This window comes from Heterodontus francisci, chromosome 17, assembly GCF_036365525.1.
Source record: "Heterodontus francisci isolate sHetFra1 chromosome 17, sHetFra1.hap1, whole genome shotgun sequence".
Lineage (NCBI taxonomy): Eukaryota > Metazoa > Chordata > Chondrichthyes > Heterodontiformes > Heterodontidae > Heterodontus > Heterodontus francisci.
The window spans coordinates 35,663,244-35,685,375 of NC_090387.1; the positions used below are offsets into that span (position 1 = coordinate 35,663,244).

Sequence of the window (22,132 nt, forward strand, 5' to 3'; positions counted from 1 at the left end):
CCATAGACATATTTATTCAGTTTCCATAGTTTTCCTTCTGTATCTGCTGCCTCTTTAGGCAGTTTCAGAAATCCTTCTCTCTGAAAAGTATCACCCTGCAGAAATGCAGCTTTTATGTCAATGGATCTACACTCCCATGAATATGTGGCCAAAAGAGCAAAAAAGATTTTCAAGATTACTTTTCCAGCTGTGGGTGAGTCCACTCTAACATTCGTATCACCCAGTCACTCTTCAACACCCCTTGCAACCAGCCTCACTTTCGCCTTGTAAGTTCCATCGGGAAGGGCTTTTTCAGTACAATTCCATTTGTGACGAGGCTGACTGTCCCATAGCTCAGAATAAACTCCAAACTCTCCCCAACTCCTTACGTTTTGCTTCTGTTATTAGTTTATCCTCAAGTTTATTGGCAGCCACTAAAACTTCACAGTCATGAGGTCTTCTGCTTCTAGTTCTATTCCGAGACTGCTCTCTAGCCTTCATTTTATTGTGGAATCTGCTCAAACTACAGCCTCTATTCGCACTTTAATGTCTTTCGGGACTACTGCTAGAAGATCTCCCTCACACACTATTGGAGGCTCTTTCTCCAGTGATCGCTTCCTTACTTAAGAGTCACTTCCAGACCCATTATTAGAACTTGCACTGCGCTTTCTTACCCTCCACTCTTTCACCCCATTCTCCCAGTCCATGAACCTTCCTTCTTGGACATCATCTTGAATGTTTAACCAATATTTAAACTTGCCTGTAGATTTTCCTGCAGGTCCCACAATTGTTGCATCCCTCCATCTATTAAACCCCTCTGGAATATATGTTATCTGAGTACCTACTCGAAGCAATTGTCCTTTGGATGTGAAAGCTCTTTCTTGAGCATCATGAATCCCTCACATTACTATCCAACCCTTGATCTCCCTCATCCTGTTCCTCAGGACCTTCATCACAAAACACATGACTATTTGAGATATAAGGTGCATCGTTTCCCTCTATCAACTGCTCAGAGTCTGAGATTTTGTAATCAAACCCAATCAATCGTGAGGAATGAACCTTAACAGTTTCATTTCCATGCTTGATAACTACTGTCCTACCATCACGACCCATTATCTTACCAGGGCCTTTTCATTCCTTATGACCCTTTCTTTTTTAATACACCAAATCTCCTGAATTAAATTCCACCTCAGATGGCCTTGTGATGCCTCAGAGCTCTCCAAATTTTCTCAGAGACCTCAGCCTTGATGAAAACTCATCTCCCTGCATGTAAAGCATTCAAAATGGAACTAATTGTAGTACCTTCAAGCGCAGGAGGACTGTCACACAGTACAGAAGGCAATTCGGGATTCCGCCCATAGACCAATTGATAGGGTCTACATCCTGCCACCATCTGAAGTGAATTCTTCGCATGAACCGCCCATGCCAGGGCAGTTGTCAACTTGCAGTTTGGCTGGTCAGCCAAGATTTTATGCAGCATTTCATCAACCACTGCATGATTCCTTTCACAGAGCCCATTGCTGAAAAGACCTTCAGCTGCAGTATTCATAACCATAATGTTCATTTTCCTCAATCACACCTGCATCCTTTAGCTGGGTTTTTAATCTCTAACAAGAAGGGTGAGAAAATTATCTGTGTAACTTTAAAACAATTTGCTTTTTATTTCTGATCTTTAACACCTGATGCCACTAATACTTCTCTAACACTCTGACTAGAAACATCAGGTTTTCAAATAGTCATTTGGTAGTACAGAACTTGAATATTGCTGAAAATAGAGACATGTTGTCAAAACTTTTCATCTTGCACTCTTCAGGACAATCCACAAGAATACTACTGTAAGGGAAAACAACAACTTTATACTGTATGAGAAGAGAGTGCTGATTGGTTGGCAAGTGAACTCGGATTGGTAGAGGCATTCCATGGAGAATGCAACAGTTTATGGTGACTGACAGTTAACTGCCAAGCTTTGTTTGAAATTTAAACCAGGCAGCTTGATTCTGATTGGTCAAGGCATTGCCCTGAGGAATTAACCAACAAATTGCTGTCACTTATTTTGTTTAGCTGAAACAGGCACAATGTTTGTACATGTTCTTTCTGTCTGCAAAGAACAGGGTCCTGTGTAGTACTATATGTAGCTTCCAGTATGCACAAATGTGCCACACTGCTAGCTCTGCAAACCAATCAGTTCCATATACTGTCGATGTGCAAGCACTATCCAATACAGCACAGTTGAACAAATCTGCAACTAATACTTTCATCACAGGACAAAAATTCTGTGACTAGTACAATGTGTTCAGATTCATCAGTATCTTCTTCTGCCTCAGAATTCTCTGCATTGTGTGTTATTTTGAGGATTCTGCCCCTCTGCTTAGGGCATTTGAGTCACATCTGAATCACCAATTAACTGTTCCTTGGGCATTCCTGGGATTCATTCACCTGATTGCTGTTCCAATTCTGTCTTCCACTGTAATAGACAGACCTGCTAAAGGTGCTTTCATTCACATTCCTCCTGTCCTCTTGTACTTATGCCTGCTTCCAGTATCTGGACCATTTTGAAATCTAGTAAACATTGAGTCCTCCATTCTTTGTGTCACCACAGAATGCCCTACTTGTTCTACCAGGGTTGCATGAACTTACTGTTTCCCTCAGAATTTCTTTAAGGCAGCAGACATTTGATCCAACAGTGAGTCTTTGTGAAGAACCAAACCCCAGTTAGAACCAGAAGCCTGCCCATATGCAACACCCTAGCACAATCTAGTAATTTAAATGCTAGCACTGAACCAGGGATCTCGAAATTGAATTTCCTCAATCTTCTATACAGTCTGGTAAAGCCCATGACATATTCCTCCATTGAATAACCATCTGTTTTCCGAAATCTAGCAAAGTCTGACCATGCCTCATACATATTCAATAGGTCATCTTTCTTGTAAATTTCATTCACGAATTCTAACAGAAGATCCAACCCTTCATCAGTATCCAACTGACGAGCATCCAGTTCACAAAACACTTGACTTCTGATTTACTTTTGGTAGGAAGTAACAACGTCAAGGCCATACTTTGTTTCCTCTTGGGGAAGGATATAACCCGTGTCCACATATCCACTTCATTCTTCTGTCTGACACAGAGATGACTCCCTGGTCCCAACCAACTTTCTGCTTCAGTTATTTGCCTGCTGGAGGCTCCTTGGCCTGCACAGTAGAGACACATAGAAGCTAACTGCATAAAACCTTGGAGGCCTGTGGCAGAAGGAGGAAGGGGCACCCTCTGAATTTATGAAAAAAAATTTGATTTTTAAATAAAATTACTTTTGGGCCTGTACATAGCAGCACACTGACAGCGATTGCTCAAACCCCTTTCCTGATAAAACCCCCTATCTATTAACATTTGAACTTTGGATACCACAGCCTATGGAGGCCCTAGCATCCAACATTGAAACAATGTAAACAGCTAATTTTGATGGTATGTGAAATGAATGGGTGGCACATTTTATGCTGCTAGTCCTGCCCTATGGAAAAGGGAGGCAAAAACAAGCAGAGAAAATCATTGAGCACATTTCTGACACCAGATCTTCTGGAAAACTGGTGACCCTAGGCTTATGTCATGGACTCATATTATTTTTCTACTTGGATTAAAACAGTGTACTTTTAAGACTCTGTTAAAAAAAAGGTGTGCCTTTAAGACAGGGAGAGAAGTTTTGGATTTCTGGGGACAGTGTGCCACAGCTACACTTGTTATCCTAGGCAACAACAGGGGAGAGAGGTCACATGGTATAATGTTTCCACTTAACTGTGTGTAGAACTGTCAAAAAACCAGTCTGAACCAGATTGTTTGGAGAGACTTTCCAGCAAAGCATGCTGAAGGAAAAGAGCCGTCCATTCTCTCTCAGCAGAAATTCTACAAGGAGCTACAGGCTGAATTAATTGCCTGAAGAGGAAATAACCCTTTTAAGAGACCATTGCTGAAGGAATTGTTGATGCCTGCTGCAGATGAAGAGTTTGAATGCCTATCAAACACAGTCTGCTTCATCAAATCCAAGTGAAGATTTCAAGTGGCCTTTGATCATTTTCACATTGGAATACCTCATCCGTTAAGAACATAACTCACAAAGACTTACTTATTTATTTATTCTTAAGAAACAGCTAATTTTTAAAACACCACTTTTAAAACCAGTTAACTACTGTTATTTTTGAGTTTGTGTGTGTGAATGGGAAGTTAGGTTAAAATAAGAAGTTATAAGGTCTTTAGACATAGGTTTATCTTAATAGTACTTAAGATTTAGTTTTAATAAATAGATAATTTGTTGTTGTCTAAAGATACCTTGTTTGGTCTGTTTTATTCCAAGGGTCCGAGTGTTTCAAGCCTGTGTCCTCAGTACCTTGCTCTATGGCAGCAAGGCCTGGACAACGTATGTCAGCCAAGAGCGGCGTCTCAATGCATTCCATCTTCGCTGCCTCCGGAGAATCCTTGGCAGCAGGTGGCAGGACCGTATCTCCAACGCAGAAGTCCTCGAGCCGGCCAATATCCCCAGCATATATGCCCTACTGAGCCAGCGGCGCTTGAGATGGCTTGGCCATGTGAGCCGCATGGAAGATAGCAGGATCCCCAAGGATGCATTGTACAGCGAGCTCGTCACTGGTATCAGACCCATCAGCATCCATGTCTCCGCTTTAAAGACGTCTGCAAACGCGACATGAAGTCCTGCGATATTGACCACAAGTCATGAGCGTCAGTTGCCAGCGATTGCCAGAGCTGGCGGACAGCTATAAAGGCGGGGCGAAAGAGAGGCGAGTCGAAGAGACTTAGCAGTTGGCAGGAAAAGAGACAGAAGTGTAAGGAGAGAGCCAACTTTGTAACAGTCCTGACAACCAATTTTATCTGCAGCACCCGTGGAAGAGTCTGTCACTCTAGAATTTGCCTTCATAGCTACTGCAGGTGCTGCTCCACAAACCACTGACCACCTCTAGGCACTTACCCATTGTCTCTCGAGACAAGGAGACCAAATGTTTAAAGGTTTATTCCGGGGGTTACTAGAGTGTTTAATTTGACTGTTTTCCAGTTGGGTAGGAAAACTTAAAATAATATGCTGCGACCTGTGGAGTGATGGGACTGAATTGACAGTGCATTGCTCCCACCGGTTGTAACACGTACATGTTCAAAATCATTCACATGTTTTGGACTAATTGTTATTTTGAACATTGTGAGCAGCAACTTTAACATCGCAGCAGTGTATGGTGCTATACTGCCACCAGCAGTCCTTAGCTCTGGTGTTTTATTACCAACTTATCCAAAACATCCTTAATTCTGAATAAATTGCCTCATGCTTAATCTAAATATACTTCGCCATCAAAACTTTTCTCACTTGGATATAACTGAAATAACTCACAACATGCACCTGCAAACACAGTCCCAACTTTGAATGGCTATCCAGCAACTCTTGCTGGAAGGGCATGGATGTCAGGTGCAGCCAGGATTGGGCTCAGCCTTAACGCTCATTCCTGCAGGTGCTCAGATTTCCTTATTCCTCAAATGTCAACTTCTCCTAAAACTATCTTGCCCTCGATTTAAGCTACTGTGAATCCAATGTAGAGTAGAGCTAGAGGGGCTGAACATAAAATTAACAAACCTCAAGCAACACTTAAGATCTGAAGAATATTTTCCCCCAGCAAATAAAGATTACATGATAGCCCAGGAAATTGCAGCAAGTGTCCTCTGGCAATGTCCTCAGCCCCACCATCTTAAGCTGGTTCAGCAATGATCTTTGCTCCAAGATATTGTCACCTGTGGGCAAAGTTTCATTCAAAGCCACAAAGTCAGTACAATTATCCACAATAAGTCATGATGGCAACATAATTCTAGAAGGAAATGTGGAGAATGGTGGTAATCACTGATGTGTTGGCTGATTATGAAGTGGGTGGGATGAATGGGATGGAAAGAAGGTTGACAAGGTCAGACCCAGCAGCCTTGCTGGGTAGGAATGTTGGTGAAAGAACAAATAGGGCATTTGAGATTGCTGCTCAAAAGGAAGTTCCAATAGACCCTTTGGCGAATTGTGAGAGACACAAAAGATAACCATAAGCTTATCCAAGGGTTTTACAATGAAATGGTGGCAGGAAAGTAGACAGGCAGAGGAGTGGCGATGGGTTGGGATAGTGATGGGTATCAGGAGCAAAGTACCTGAGAAAGGACAAATGAAAGGCCCAAGAGAAAAAATGGAGACAGAGTAATTGGCTCAAGACAGGGGTGAAGCCAAAATACATGCACGAATGGACAAAGGGAATTTGGGTTACATAGCTACGGAAGAGATTAAGGAAGCTATGTCTCAGTTGTAAGCAGAGGACAGAGAGGAGATGATATGCAAGAGTCTAAAGTTGAAGTCTGAAGCCTTGTGGTGAGGTGAAGGCAACTTGTAATTCCCTCCATGTCACACATTGCTTCAGATGGTCACCCATCATACAAAGTTGACAATGACTCCAACCAATTTTCTGAGGGCAACTCATTAAAATAACATTGAGCAAGATGCCAACAGAAAAGTCATCAATGATATGGCAGTGGCTACTGGGGAAGCGAGAATGAAATGCTGCTGCAGGATGTAAATGTCTGTGGAAGCTCAAAGGCATCATTGGAGGAATTGCATTGTGAACTGAGGAGGAGCAATGCAAGAATTGGCAGGCAGGCCAGCTTCTGGAGGGTGGGCTGCTAACTTTTTAAAGCAACATCAGGGTTAGCACTGAATAAGAGGCAGTTGAGGAGGAACATTCTGTTCAAATTACAGAGGACCAGATGTGTTAGGCAAACAGCTCAGTCACAAAGGACCTCCCTCTTTCCTATAGAGCTCATATTGAAAGAAGAATTTTAAAGACCTGACCAGGTTAAGCAATGCAAGAGTAATCAGTGGCAGCTTTGAAGAATGCACTATACTAAGATATGTGGAACACGTACCAACACTTTCTGCTCACTGTGTTGAAATGCTTACCAGATCTTTACAGTATCAACCAACACATCTAGCTGTTCCTTCGCTTATTGCCTTACATTCAGACCCACCCCCTTCACCCCCACCCCCCCAACCATCACAAATAAAAAGCCTCATATGGGATATAATGGTTTGGTTCAGTCTCCTTTCCTCATGCTCTGTTATAGGACACCTGGGTTCAATTACATTTTATGTCTATCATGAAGCTCAGACATAAAAACAAGAAATGCTGGAACCACTCAGCAGGTCTGGCAGCATCTGTGAAAAGAGAAGCAGAGTTAACGTTTCGGGTCAGTGACCCTTCTTCGGAACTGACAAATATTAGAAAAGTCACAGGTTATAAGCAAGTGAGGGGGGGGGGAGGTGGTGGGGCAAGAGATAACAAAGGAGGTCGAGATTGGACCAGACCACATAGCTGACCAAAAGGTCACGGAGCAAAGGCAAACAATATGTTAATGGTGTGTTGAAAGACAAAGCATTAGTACAGATTAGGTGTTAATACATTGAATATTGAACAGCAGCAAGTGCAAACCTGAAAAAAAACAGTGGGTAAGCAAACTGAACAAACTAAGATGAAATGAAATAAATGCAAAAAAAAGATTGTAAAAAATGTAAAAAAGAATGTAAAAAAAAGAAGAAAAAATAACTAAAAATAAAAGTAAAATGGGGGGCCCGTCATGCTCTGAAATTATTGAACTCAATGTTCAGTCCGGCAGACTGTAGTGTGCCTAATCAGTAGATGAGATGCTGTTCCTCGAGCTTGCGTTGATATTCACTGGAACACTGCAGCAATCCCAGGACAGAGATGTGAGGATGAGAGCAGGCGGGAGTGTTGAAATGGCAAGCAACCGGAAGCTCAGGGTCCTGCTTGCGGACTGAGCGGAGATGTTCCGTAAAGCGGTCACCCAGTCTGCGCTTGGTCTCCCCAGTGTAGAGGAGACCACACTGTGAGCAGCGAATACAGTATACTACATTGAAAGAAGTACAAGGAAATCGCTGCTTCACTTGAAAGGAGTGTTTGGGGCCTGGGATAGTGAGGAGAGAGGAGGTAAATGGGCAGGTATTACACCTCCTGCGATTGCAGGGGAAGGTGCCATGGGACGGGGACGAGGTGGTGGGGGTAATGGAGGAGTGGACCAGGGTGTCGCGGAGGGAACTATCCCTTCGGAATGCTGACAGGGGAAGGGAGGGGAAGATGCGTTTGGTAGTGGCATCACGCTGGAGGTGGCGGAAATGGCGGAGGATGATCCTTTGGATATGGAGGCTGATGGGGTGAAAAGTGAGGACAAGGGGAACCCTGTCACGGTTCTGGGAGGGAGGGGAAGGGGTGAGGGTAGAGGTGTGGGGAATGGGCCGGACACGGTTGAGGGCCCTGTCAAACACAGTGGGGGGAAATCCACGGTTGAGGAAAAAGGAGGTCATATCAGAAACACCGTCATGGAAGGTAGCATCATCAGAGCAGATGCGTCGGAGACGGAGAAACTGGGAGAATGGAATGGAGTCCTTACAGTAGGTAGGGTGTGAGGAAGTGTAGTCGAGGTAGCTGTGGGAGTCGGTGGGCTTATAATGGATATTAGTAGACAACCTATCCCCAGAGATGGAGACAGAGAAGTCAAGGAAGGGAAGGGAAGTGTCAGAGATGGACCATGTAAAGGTGAGAGAAGGGTTGAAATTGGAAGCAAAGTTGATAAAGTTTTCCAGTTCGGGGCGGGAGCAGGAAACGGCACCGATACAATCATCAATGTGCCAGAAAAAGAGTTGGGGGAGGGGGCCTGAGTAGGACTGGAACAAAGAATGCTCGACATATCCCACAAAAAGGCAGGCATAACTAGGACCCATGCGGGTACCCATAGCGACACCTTTTACTTGAAGGAAGTGCGTGGAGTTGAAGGAGAAGTTGTTCAATGTGAGAACAAGTTCAGCCAGGCGGAGGAGGGTGGTGGTGGATGGGGTCTGGTTGGGCCTCTGTTCCAGGAAGAAGCGGAGAGCCCTCAAACCATCCTGGTGGGGGATGGAGGTGTAGAGCGATTGTACGTCCATAGTGAAGAGGAGGCGGTTGGGACCAGGAAACTGGAAATTGTCAAAATGACATAGGGCGTCAGAAGAGTCACGGATGTAGGTGGGAAGAGACTGGACCAGCGGAGAAAAGATAGAGTCTAGATAGGAAGAAATAAGTTCAGTGGGGCAGGAGCAGGCTGACACAATGGGTCTGCCGGGACAGTCCCGTTTGTGGATTTTGGGAAGGAGGTAGAAGCGGGCTGTCCGGGGTTGTGGGACTATGAGGTTGGAAGCTGTAGGGGGAAGATCTCCAGAGGAGATGAGGTCAGTGACAGTCCTTTGGACGGTGGCTTGAGGTTCGGTGGTGGGGTCATGGTCCAGAGGGAGATAGGAAGAAGTGTCCGTGAGTTGGCGTTGAGCTTCTGCAAGGTAGAGGTCGGTATGCCATACGACAACAGCACCAATCTAGACCTCCTTTGTTATCTCTTGCCCCACCCCCACCTCACTTGCTTATAACCTGTGACTTTTCTAATATTTGTCAGTTCCGAAGAAGGGTCACTGACCCGAAACGTTAACTCTGCTTCTCTTTTCACAGATGCTGCCAGACCTGCTGAGTGGTTCCAGCATTTCTTGTTTTTATTTCAGATTTCCAGCATCCGCAGTATTTTGCTTTTAATGAAGCTCAGGCATCCTTACTCGTACCAAGTTCTTCTCACCCAGCTCCCCTGTGCTCACTGACCTACATTCACCTCTGATTAAGCAATCTTGTTTTCATCCTTGTCTTCAAATCCTTCCATAGCCTGGCCCCTCCTCCCTATCTCTGTAATCTCCTCCAGCCCTACAATTCCACTGCCCCCCTCCCCCACCCCCCAACCCCATGATTTCTGTGCTCCTCTCATTCTGGCCTCTTGAGCATTCTCAATTTTAATCACCCCACCATTGGCAGCAATGCTTTCAACTGGCAAGGCTCTTGTGATGGAAACCACACCTGCCAAATGGAAACATATTAATTTCGTCATATGGGACACTATTTGAACGCTTACTGGACATTGAACATAACTTATTTTAAAAAGACCACAGAACAGTGGCTGAAAACATGGCTGCACATTTGCATTCTGAAAGACAGTTGCATGGAGAGACAATGGAGTACTCCCTGATTCAATTAGCCAGATGGGTTTTTTCAATAGTGATGATCAAAAGACATTGAGAGTCATTGTCTGTGTAAGAGCTAGCACTCCAGCACCCCCTCTTCCCCCTCCCACTGAGAGTGTCTAGTAAGATTTGAGGAATCCACAAACCTTGCAGGCAAGGCTGTTTCAAACAAGGAGCTAGTCATATTACTAACCTGCTGGCCAACCTGGGGATTGATTGAATTGTGCTCACTTTAAAGTTTTGAGGCAGACTGCAATTTGAAGACAAGAGAGAAACAAGGTCTCTCTCTCACACATACACACACACACACACACACACACACACACACACACAAAGTTCGAGGGACCCATAGAAGTAACTTAAGCCTCAACCACAAGACCCTGCAGCCTTCTGGTACCAGCGAAACAAGTTTGAAAGGGTGCACTGGGCCCCAACAAGAACGGCAAGACTTAACTTCAATCAAAGACTTTACATCCAACCCAAAACTAGTAACTGAATTCCATCTACTACTTCAAACCTTCCCCCTTTAATTCTTTCTCCTCCTCTGTATCTATTTGTGTGTGTGTTTGTCATGTATGCATGCTAGTGTGGTTGCATATTTTTATTAGTTTTAACTGAATTTGAGTTTTAAGGTTAATAAACTTACACCTTTCTTGTTTAAACCCGAGAAAACCAGTTTGATTCCTTTACAATTACAATTAGAGAGCAGTGAGTAAGAACTCACTGAGGGGAAGCCAACAAAAAAAAGTGTTTTAAGAGTTAAATCCTGTTACGGCCAAACCAGGTAAAGGCCAAAAGGGTAGCCTTAGACCTCTTCCTCACCTGGTCATAACACCCTAATGTCTGGATTTCCTTCCCTAAATTTCTCCACCGCTCTACCTCTCTTTGATCCTTTAATACATTCCTTAAAACCTACTTCTTTATCCATGCTTCTGGCCATCTGACCTAATTCTCCATATGCGGCTTAGTGTCAAATTTTGTCTGATAATGCTCCTTGGGACTTATTATTACGTTAAAGGTGCTATATAAATGGAAGTTGTTGTTGTTGTAAAGAACGCCCTCTTGGAGCAGTGCTCCTGGACCAGTTGCAGGTCTGTAACTTTTTTGTGGCTAGTACTGGCAGGCAGGTTCCTCATTCAACCAAACTTTTTTCTCTCTATTATGCCTCCACCTCTTGCTCCAAGATACACAAATACAGGAACATTTCCAACACAAACCCTACAGTTCCCTCTGTAGAGTGGGTAAAGCCACAAGATTGGAAGCAATGTAGCAGAACACTAAGGTTCGCATCAAAGAACTAATCTGGAGTAAAACAAAGGAGCTCGTTTTACAAGGTTTCTTCAGGACATTCAATTTACTGCTTCCTTCCTTTAAAAGTTCTTCCACCTATTTGAGGTGTGCCTTGCACTGGAAAATCCTGTCTTAGATGTGTTGGAAGGACTCATGATAGAACACATGGTAATCTTGTCAGTGAAAAAGAACAAGTTGGTTTGTCTTAGTAAAGAAAAATGCCTAACCTTCCGAGTCCACAATGCTTCCCAACCTGAAGGCCGAGGAGAAGTAAAATCGGACAGGATGAAGTGGAGATAAAGAATGAAGACTCAGGAAACGATAGGCAGGAGTTATTGTGAGGTGTAAAATGCAGGAAAGCGCATAGATCAATAAAGACATTCCCATCATCTGGGGAAAGTTATTATTACAGAACAGTTATTCCTGTTTGGTCATTTTTCAGGAAGTGTTGGAGTTATATACAGCAGCAAGATTATCTGTATTAAACATTTTATCTGCTCAATTTTTCATGTCACATTTGTAATTGGAGCAAGGTGTGTAGAGTGAAATGTGGACGAGAACATTTCCCAAGAAAAGGAGACTTTTCCCAACGGGAGCCTGAAGGAAACGTGATCCCATACACCGTCAGAACTCCTGAAGCATGTGATATAGAAATCTAAGAAATGGAATCATTTTAATACAGAACTACTAAAAATTTATCCGGCACATCCCCAGTTTTTCTGCGTTTGTCATTCAGACACGTATCTCTTTTTAATCACTTTTATCAAACAATCCTCGTTAAAGGACTTTAATTTTATCATGTGATCCAGCTGGTAATCGGTATTTAAATGTTAGCAACGCCTCGAACCTGCTTTTCTAACTTTATTAGATTGCAGAAAAAACTGGAGCGGAGAAGTTGTCTCTTAAGGAGTTTGGTTTAAGCAGCTTTAGTTTCTAAAACGCCTAACAAAATGTTTCTTAGCAGCAAAAGACCAGCAGAAACGCATCTCTCCTTGGCGGAGCTCATAACAGAGAATGGGAGCATGATTGAAGCCAATATAACCGATATTGGCCTAACCAGATCTATGGAAGAGACCGATGACATTTTGAAAACTTGTATCATTGCGGTTTTGTGTGGTTTGATCATCCTGGGGAACACGGCTGTGTTTCTGGTCATCTGCTCGCCAGTCTCCGGATGGTCCAAGAATAGCCGCCTTGTCCTAATTTCACTAACTGGGGCTGACGCCGCCCTGGCACTGATAGTTATCCCTCTGAATTTATATGGCAGTAGTATTCAACAGCTCCGAAACCAAATTGACTCTCCTTTCTGTCACATGGTGGTGTTTCTAGACGCTAGCATCCTAACTTCCTCCATATATTCTCTAGCTACAATCAGCATTGAGCGTTACATCGCCGTGTTCTTCCCCCTCAGGTACAGCACAATGATGACTAATTGCAGAATCAAAGCTCTCATCGCTCTTGTCTGGCTTTTGCCTCCCATCCTCTCATTTCCCATATCCATCCCACGTGGAATTGTCAAAGTTTATTTCTCCAGAGCGTCCCTGATCTGTAATCTGGATTTCTCCAGCAATGTCGCCTATTCCCTCATGCTGACGGCGTTTATCTTCTTCCCCTGCTCACTCATCATGACGTTTGCTAATTTCCGTCTCTGGTTTGTAGCCAGGAGTCAGAAGAATCGGTTTAAACTGTCGAAGGTGAACAGGAGGCACGATGCTGCTTCCAGAATCCTGGTACCTGTGATTATAGTCTATTATATCTGCTGGAGCCCCTGTGTCTGCAACATGATCTATCAGGGTGAGTGTTCAAAAAGCAAAGGTCACGACCATTCTATTGGCCATTAGCTTTTGGTTTGTTGAAATAATTAGTTTATTTCTCTTCTCCTCCCACCACCATTTTAAAATGAGTAGAGTTTAATTTCTTCTGAAAGATGTTACTATATTTTTTCTGTTGAATTGTCTGCTCTTTGCCCATCTCAAATAAGTAAAAACACTCCTGTCTCACACCCCTTTCCAGTCATTTGCACCTGGAGGTGCAGAGATTGTAATGGAGTGGAGCATCTTCTGCTGGATCTGTCCTTGGGCCTTCACAAGTTTAGGGTTCAGGGCAGGATTCTGCCAACTGCTTGCCTTTTGAGTTAGGGATTGTGTCTGTTCACCAATGCACACCAATTTGCCAGTTGACTGGGTGGTTTTTGTGAAAGGTGGACACCACATGGTAGTTTTGTTTTGATTTGCCCTGACCTTATTGCTTTGATTTAACTCTAGTTGCTATTTTTCATTTTTATTAAAGATGTTTGAGTAATACATCTTCCCTAAATATCTAGTGCTGCCTCCTCTCTAAGTGAAAACACTTAATGTATGTGTCTGAAGGCATTAGAGAGGGTGCAGAAAAGATTCCTGAGAATGGTTCTAGGGATTAGGAACTTCAGTTATGAAGATAGATTGGAGAAGTTGGGACTGTTTCTCTTGGAGAAGAGAAGGCTGAGAGGTGATTTGATAGAGATATTCAAAATCGTGAGGGGTGTGTTCAGAGTAGATAGGGAGAAACAGTTCCCACTCATGAAAGGATCGAGAATGAGAGGGCACAGATTTAAAGTAATAGGTAAAAATGTGACATGAAGAAACATTTTTTCATGCAATGAGTTAAGGTCTGGAATGCACTGCCTGAGAGTGTGTTGGAGGCAGGTTCAATTGAAGCATTCAAAAGGGAATTAGATTGTTATATAAAAAGGAAGGATACCTTATCAAATGCTTTCTTTAAATCCATATAAACAACATCCATTGCATTCCCTTCATCAACCTTCTCTGTTACTTCATCAAAAAAAATTCAATTAGATTAGTCAAGCACAATCTGCCTTTTACAAATCCATGCTGGCTCTCCCTACTTAAACCTTTCCACGTGCCTGTTGATTTTTTTCTTTTCCCCTGATTATTGTTTCTAAAACCTTACCTACCACTGATGTTAAACTAAGTGGCCTGTAGTTGTTAGGACTGTCCTTGCACCCTTTCTTCAAGGGTGCCACATTTGCCACTCTCTAATCCTCTGGCACCTGCCCCATATCTAGGGAAGATTGGAAGATTATGGCAAGCCCTTCCACTATCTCCATCCCCACTTCCTTTAGCAACCTGGGATGCAAGCCATCTGGACCAGGTGATGTATCTACCCTAAGCATTACCAAACTTTTAGTACTGTCGACTTCCTTTCTATTCCCATATTCTGTCTTTGCCATTACCTCTTCTCATAATTTAACCATTGGAGCCCTGATATCATTCTGGTAAATCTAGGCTACACACCCTCCAAGGCCAATATATCCTTCCTCTGGTGTGGTGCCCAGAACTGAACACAGTACTCCATGTGAGGTCCAACTAGGACCTTGTGTAGCTGTAGCATAACTTCTACCCCCTTATGTTCTAGTCCTCTAGATATAAGTCCTAGCTTTCCATTAACTTTTATGATTTTCTGGTCATGATATTTTAATCAATGCATCTGGACTCTTAAATCACTTTGAATCTCCTGCTGTTTCTAGCTTTTCACCATGTAGAAAGTACACTGATTTTCTCCTTTTTAGGTCCAAAGTGGATAACCTCACATTTGTCCACATTGGACAAAACTGTGGCAGAAGGATTTCATTCAGTTAATCCATTGATGTCTTTGTAATTTTATGTTTTCATCTGCACTGCTAGCAATGCCACCTATCTTCATCATTGGCAAACTTGGATATGGAGCTCTCTATCCTATCATCTAAGTCGTTAAATACAACGACTAGTTGAGGCCCCAACACAGACCCCTGTGAGATTCCGCTCACCACATCCTGCCAATTGGAGCACCTGAGTCAATATTAGTTCCTTGGGCTGTCCAGCATGCTACTCTCTTCCTCTACTGTAAATATGAAGCAAAGTATATATTCAGCACGGAAAATGCTGGAAATACTCTGCAGGTCTGGCAGCATCTGTGGAGAGAGAAGCATCACTGATTCAGATTTCCAACATTCTCAGTATTTTGCTCTTGCATATATTCAACGTTTGCCATTTCCTTACTTCCATTTAATACATCACCATTATCAGTTTGCAAGGGGTCCACATTGCTCCCGACCACCCCTTTTTTCCCTAATATAATTGTAAAAGTTTTTTGTATTGATTTTCACACTCCCTTTTTGTGACTGTTACGATCTGTTTTATCACCTTTTGTTCTTTGTATCTCTCCCATTAACTAGATCTGTACTTTTTTTTCCTTTTGCATTGTTGTATAAATTTTCTTTCAGCTTTACATTATCCCTCACCTCCTTTGTCATCCATGGCTTTTTTTGGCAAGTAGAGCTCATGCCCCTTGGAGTATAAACTGGTAGTCTATCACAGTAAATTCTTTTTGAACACCTCCCACTGATTTTCTGTCAATTTACCCATTAACAGACACAGTTCACTGCGAACAGTCTCTGTCTCATCCCATTGAAGTCAGCCTTGCCTAAATCTAGAATCTTATCAGCTGTTTTGCATTTCTCCCTTTCAAAATCCAATATTGAACTCAATCATATTATGATCGCTATTAGATAAACGTTCATGCACTGTTGGGTTGTTAACTAAATCTGGCTCATTACTCAATATTCAAACTAGTAGGGCCTGCCTCCTTGTTGGTTCTAGGACATATTGGCCTGGATTTTGCTCTGTGTCAAAGGAACAGCACTCACCATCCACCTCATTGACAACTGTCCACAGACATTTTGTGGGCTTGTCAGCAGTGATTTCCACTTATCCAGGGTCTGGTTCAGCACAGCACCCTCTACAAAGGAGCTGTGGCATCTGCAAACAGAGCAAACAACAGGGAAACTGTTTTAATCAATCAGATTGAAGAATCCTCATTGAATCACGCAGAGTCCAAACCAGGAAGTATAAAGCAGGAAATATAAATAGATTTAAATGATGTGCAGAAAGCAAAATAAGAATTGGGAAATACAAATGGATTAAGGGATATACAGATTTTTTTTTTTAAATGTTGTCATTTTCTTTATTTTTTAAATCTCTCACACTAATTTTCTTCTGTGGGGACAGGACTCCACACTTGTAAAATTATTTTTTCAGCAGTAGAGAGGTTGCTCAGTAATTATCCCTCACACCAATTAGAAACCCACTAGTTCCTGAATATACCTATCCTAAATTTTTGGTGCAGAACTAGTGGGCAAGTACAGGAAGTTCACAGCATTGCAGTCATTTCAATGCGGAGTCTATCGACGAGGGCTGCAGCAGCACACCCTTTGGTGGAGCAGAATGTCTCTTGACATCAGCTTCTGGATTTCTGCCTTTAACTGTGCATGTGTGCACTCCAGGAGTTGCTGTCATATTTATTTATTTACAATGATGAGTGCTGATTTCCATTCGTCATATTGCAAATTCCAAGCCATTATTGCAGAAAACTATCCTGAACACACTCGAGATTCACTACCTTTCTGACATAATGGTACCACATTCGCTGTCCTCCAATCCTCTGGTACCTTTCCTGTGGTCAGAGAGGATTTGACAATTTGAGTCAGAGCCCCTGCAATCTTCTCCCTTGCCTCGCATAATTGCCTGGGATACATCTCATCTGGGCCTGGGGATTTATCCATTTCTAAGCCCGCTAAAACAGCTAATACTTCCTCCCTTTCAAAGTTAATCTGTTCAAGTATATTACAATCCCCCTCCCTGATCTCTACACCTACATCGTCCTTCTCCATAATGAACACAGATGAAAAGTAATCATTTAAAACCTCACCTATGTCCTCTGGCTCCACACACTGTTTGCCACTTTGGTCCCTAATGGGTCCTACTCTTTCCCTGGTTATCCTCTTGCCCTTGTATACTTATAAAATGCCTTAGGATTTTCCTTTATCTTGCCTGCCAGTGTTTTTCATGTCCCCTCTTCGTTCTCCTAATTACTTTTTCAAGTACCCCCCCTACACTTTCTATAATCCTCTACTGTCTCCACTGTTTTCAGCGCATTGAATCTGCCATAAGCCTCCCATTTTTTTCCTGATCCAATCCTTTATATCCCTTGACATCCAGGGTTCCCTGGACTTGTTGGTCCTACCCTTCACCTCAACGGGTACATGTTGGCTCTGAACTCTCACTATTTCCTCTTTGACTCCCACTGGTCTGATGTAGACTTTCCTACAAGTTGCTGCTCCCAGTCCACTTTGGCCAGATCCTGTTCTATTATTGAAATCGGCCTTCCCCCAATTCAGTACCTTTATTTCCGGATTTGGGTTATGTTGCCTTTCTGTGGTCATTTGAGCAGCGCCATCTTTAGTTCTGGCAGCTACCTGAATGTCGCAGACTGTGACGTTTTAGTGGAACAGGCTGCATATGCGCTTGTGCCAGTACAGTGCCACCTAGTGGTGTGGTCAGCAAATGCCGCCATTTGCAAAACCAAGTATCCCATACCCTTTCTTAACTGCCTTATGAACTTTCCCTGCCACCTTCAAAGATTTGTGAATATCTGGTCCCTCTTTCATCCCCTCAAAGTAGTACCATTTAGATTATACTGCTTCTGCATGTTGTTCCCCGAAAGTGCACCATTTCACATTTATTTGCATTAAATTGCACCTGCTATGTTTGTCCATTTCACCAGTCTATCTATGTCCTTATGAAGTCTGCTACTATCCTGCTCATTGTTTAACTCATTGCCAAGTTTTGTATCATCTGCAAACGTCAAAATTGTACTCACTACTCAAGGCCAGGTCATATATATAGCAAGAAAACAATGATCTTAATACCAACCCCTGGGAACCCCACTGTATACTTCCCTCCAGTCAGACCCGTTCACTACTTAATCTTCTTTAAATTAGGAATGGTTTCTAAACGCTTCAAAAATGGGGAATGATTGGGTGATGCCATGGGTTAAATGCCAACCTTTCAGTTCTGAAACTATGGTTCAAATTCAGCCATAAAGTTTCATATGTTTAGTTGTAAGGGGCCTATGTGAAATTGGTTTGGATGTGGCCCCACAGCACAAAACCCCCTAATTTGGCACCAGTTGGTCTATTTCAGAGGCCATGAGATGGATGATATGGCAGGTGGAAATATCACAGTAGGGAGACCTCAACATTGTGATTAGATATGGAAGCTTATTTCAGCATTTAATTCCGATAACATGAGGATGTTATTTCATGAGGAACATGAAAATGCTAGTTAATGGTATTCCAAAAAGTCCCTATTTATTTGCAAAAGATTTGCAGATTACTTAAATCGCAGGCTTAATATTCAGAAGAGGTTTATGGATAGCAATATAATTTAAATTAATTTTATGTCCCATAAGCAAATGTTCAAAAATTCCCTATGTCTTGAATTAAGTGGAAGCTAGCCTATTGCTAACTGAATCTATTTACAATTCAGCTCTAACTCAGCAGAGGGTGCCAGAGTGGTTGGAATTTATTGCCTTGTGGTTACCCTGTGGAAATGGCTTCTTCAACTGCATTGTATACTTTTGGTTAAACAAGAGTTTCAGAAAAAAGTTCCAGGAAATGGGGCAAAAGCTGTGCAGCTCCAAGTGCTTTGTTGCCCAAGATGGTCCAATTTCACAAGCTCCAAATGGAAAAGTCGTCATCAAGGTTTGGGAACAGAATAGTGATACAACAGCAAGGGCTTGCAGTATCTCATCCACTTGTAATTTGGTGTCCTCCAGCAGTGAAACCATTTTATCAAATACATAGACTGTAAGAATGAAAAGATAAGACCTCAGAATGTAAAAAGACTTCTACAGCTGTGAAACAGACTATTTACAGCAGGTTAATATTGGACATGGTTGTGGATTAGCAGGAAACTGTAAACAGACCTGTTGGAGTAAGGAAATGTTTCCTTTCGAAGCATTGTTTATGTAAATGTTACCTTTAATGTTAAGGAGTTAGAATTAAAGTATGCATATTCGGGCTGGTGGAAATTTATTCCAGCTTGATCTTTTGCTCAGCTGCAACTCGAGTGATGCAATATATATAAAAATTTGGTAGAATTGTTTGTCTCAAGCAATGCTGTTTGTGTTTTGATCTTATAACTGGCTAACTTAATAAATTCATACTTTACAGTATGTTAGATCTGTCAAATGAGAAAAATCTGCTTGGCTTATTTTTAGATTAGGTAGGTTCCTGGTTACCAGTTAAATCGCAGCTGAAAAATAACCATAATGTAGCTACTGTTTTGGGGGAAGTAGTGAGATTAGGCTGCATGTGAACATTCCCGTGTAAGTAATAAATTGGTGAGTTTCTAGTTGAGACATTGATTTGGTCCAAATTATAATGGCTACCCATTTTTATTTTCCATGGCAATACATGTGGTAAAAGAACCAGGTCAATCCTAAATTATGTTCTTCTACAAGGCCAGTATTTCAACATACAGAATGGATGGGCATTAAATCAACAGAGAACTTTACAGGCCTTGGTCCAAATAGCTCTGATTTATGGGTTTTAATTCAGGCCATTAATTTTCAATTTGTGTGTTTTTTTAAAAAAAAAAGACAATTGTGGAAAACATGGATAAATTCCAATAATCCTATGTAATAAAAATGGAGTGGTTTGTTCATTAACTGTAAACCAGTGGACCTTGTAACCATGCTATCTCTTCGCTTTATTATGTTTGATAGTTCGGCTATTCAGTTATTCTGTCTACATTTAAGTGGTTATTACAAAACTTTTGTCACTTAGTAGAGAATAGAAGGGTATTGTGTTTTAGGATGACTGGTTAGAACCAATTGAGGTGTCACCACAAAAGTGACAAAAATGGGTAACAAAAGCTTAGTGTGCTTTGAGTTTGTTTGACTTCACAATTTAGAAGGCTTGCAGAGTTTTTTCCCCCGACACAATTTCACCAAAATTAGTGGTACAGTTGCACTCTTCACCAACATCAATCATCCAAATTGGGTGACTGGAAATCGTTTGTCATCCTCCAAAATGAGCTTGTGATATAATGCTGACTTGAAGCTTGCTCTTGGCTTCAGAACAGCTTGTGTGACATAGCATTAGTGGATTGTAACTCTAAAATCAACACTTTTTTTTTAGAGCAAGTTGATGACAGACAAGAGTCCCCATGACTGATTTTCATAGGTTATTAAATGAACAAGAACAACCTTTAAAGAATTTTTAATAGAGAAGTAACTTTTAAAGAAAAACAATTTTAATGTATTATGTAATAGTTTTGGAAATCAGTCTATGCACGGTCAATAAAAAGTGAATTTCCGTTTTTAAAAAATGAAGTAACAATTGAAAATTTAAGATTAATTCCTTCACAATTATCCTTTTGTCTGTATTAAACTTTTGCATTCTAGGGATTATCAAAACCTTGCATTGTCAGTTCAAGTGCCCAATGTCAAATTTAAAATTGGTTAAACCAGTTGATAAACTTAAGGTTGACTTTTTGAACAGATCCTGCAGCTTCCAAATAAAGGAAACCATCTTGCAACTAAAAAAATTGAGCTCTGAATTCACATTTAATGGTGTTATCTTGATGTGTATGAATAAGGCATGTTATAGTAAGTAAAGTAAAGCTAGTAGAAATTCCTGCTAAGTACAGAAATACCACTATTGGAAGAAAGTCATTTTCAATTCTCTTGATGAATGTCATGTTTTAAAACTTTTTTTTTGGGGTGGGGGGAGGGGGGAATTGAGAGATTCTTAACACTTATGTGCAATGTGACCACTTGTTGCTGCTCACTTAGTCTTGTGCCATGTTGGATAGTTTTATTTTTGTCTGTGCATACATATCTTAGGAGTTATATGTAAGTATTAGTAACCTAAAGTAAAACACCTTTTTGTCTTGGATGCTCTGAAAAGTTCTTAGTTTGTGATAATAAAACGTAATTAATATATCTGAAAATAAAGCGATGATGCCTCAAGAGTTTCTTGGTCATTTTTTCGTATTTAACACTTTTCAGCAAAATTATGATTTTTCTCATTTTACGTTAATGCTGCAAATGGCCTAATTCTCTTTGCATCAAATATTCAAATCTCTTGATGCCAGCTGGTCTGTTCCCCTTCTCTACCCCCAGGGATTAATTCTGGAAGCTTCCAGGTGTGTATTTACTCAGATTTGATTGCTTTGCATTTCTAAGAAGGTGACTTAGTCCAAACCCAGATATTTTAACTATTTTGACAGAAACTTCAGTGTATAACAACTATACGAACACTTACATTTGTCAAGTTCTCGCACCACAAAATAATAAAAATGCAAAAACATTGTATGGTGCAAATATGTATAGAGTGAAAAAGGAATCATTCTATTAAATTACCAGTTAGTAGAGAATGTACACTTTCTGCAATTATAGTGACAGTGTAAAAATAAAGGAAGCTTCGCTTTATCTTAGCAGGTCTGGCAGCATCTGTGGAAAGAGAAGCAGAGTTAACGTTTCGGGTCAGTGACCCTTCTTCGGAACTGACAAATATTAGAAAAGTCACAGATTATAAACAAGTGAGGTGGGGGTTGGGCAAGAGATAACAAAGGAGAAGGTGCAGATTGGACCAGGCCACATAGCTGACCAAAAGGTCACGGAGCAAAGGCAAACAATATGTTAATGGTGTGTTGAAAGACAAAGCATTAGTACAGATTAGGTGTGAATATACTGAATATTGAACAGCAGCAAGTGCAAACCTGAAGAAAAACAACCTGAAAAAATTAGTGGGTAAGAAAACTGAACAAACTAAGATGAAATGAAATAAGCAATCTGCACCTTCTCCTTTGTTATCTCTTGCCCAACCCCCACCTCACTTGTTTATAATCTGTGACTTTT

General features: G+C 41.6%; 1 protein-coding gene across 1 annotated transcript; it reads left to right on the plus strand.

Annotated features, from left to right (window-relative positions):
• The first annotated feature begins 12,339 nt into the window (after positions 1 to 12,339).
• Positions 12,340 to 20,444, plus strand: zgc:162592 (uncharacterized protein LOC561993 homolog). Its single transcript, XM_068048888.1, has 3 exons — positions 12,340 to 13,183; positions 18,754 to 18,968; positions 20,409 to 20,444. Exons 1-3 carry the CDS (start codon positions 12,340 to 12,342, stop codon positions 20,442 to 20,444), a joined length of 1,095 nt encoding a protein of 364 aa, XP_067904989.1.
• The last annotated feature ends 1,688 nt before the right edge of the window (positions 20,445 to 22,132 follow it).

What these genes read in the sequence shown, in the direction of transcription:
- zgc:162592 (XM_068048888.1), top strand. Translation starts at nt 12,340, where the DNA reads ATGTTTCTTAGCAGCAAAAGACCAGCAGAAACGCATCTCTCCTTGGCG. An exon ending in CTGCAACATGATCTATCAGG is followed by an intron (nt 13,184 to 18,753) that starts GTGAGTGTTCAA and finishes TTTACAATTCAG; the next exon opens with CTCTAACTCAGCAGAGGGTG. An exon ending in ATGGAAAAGTCGTCATCAAG is followed by an intron (nt 18,969 to 20,408) that starts GTTTGGGAACAG and finishes CTTTTTTTTTAG; the next exon opens with AGCAAGTTGATGACAGACAA.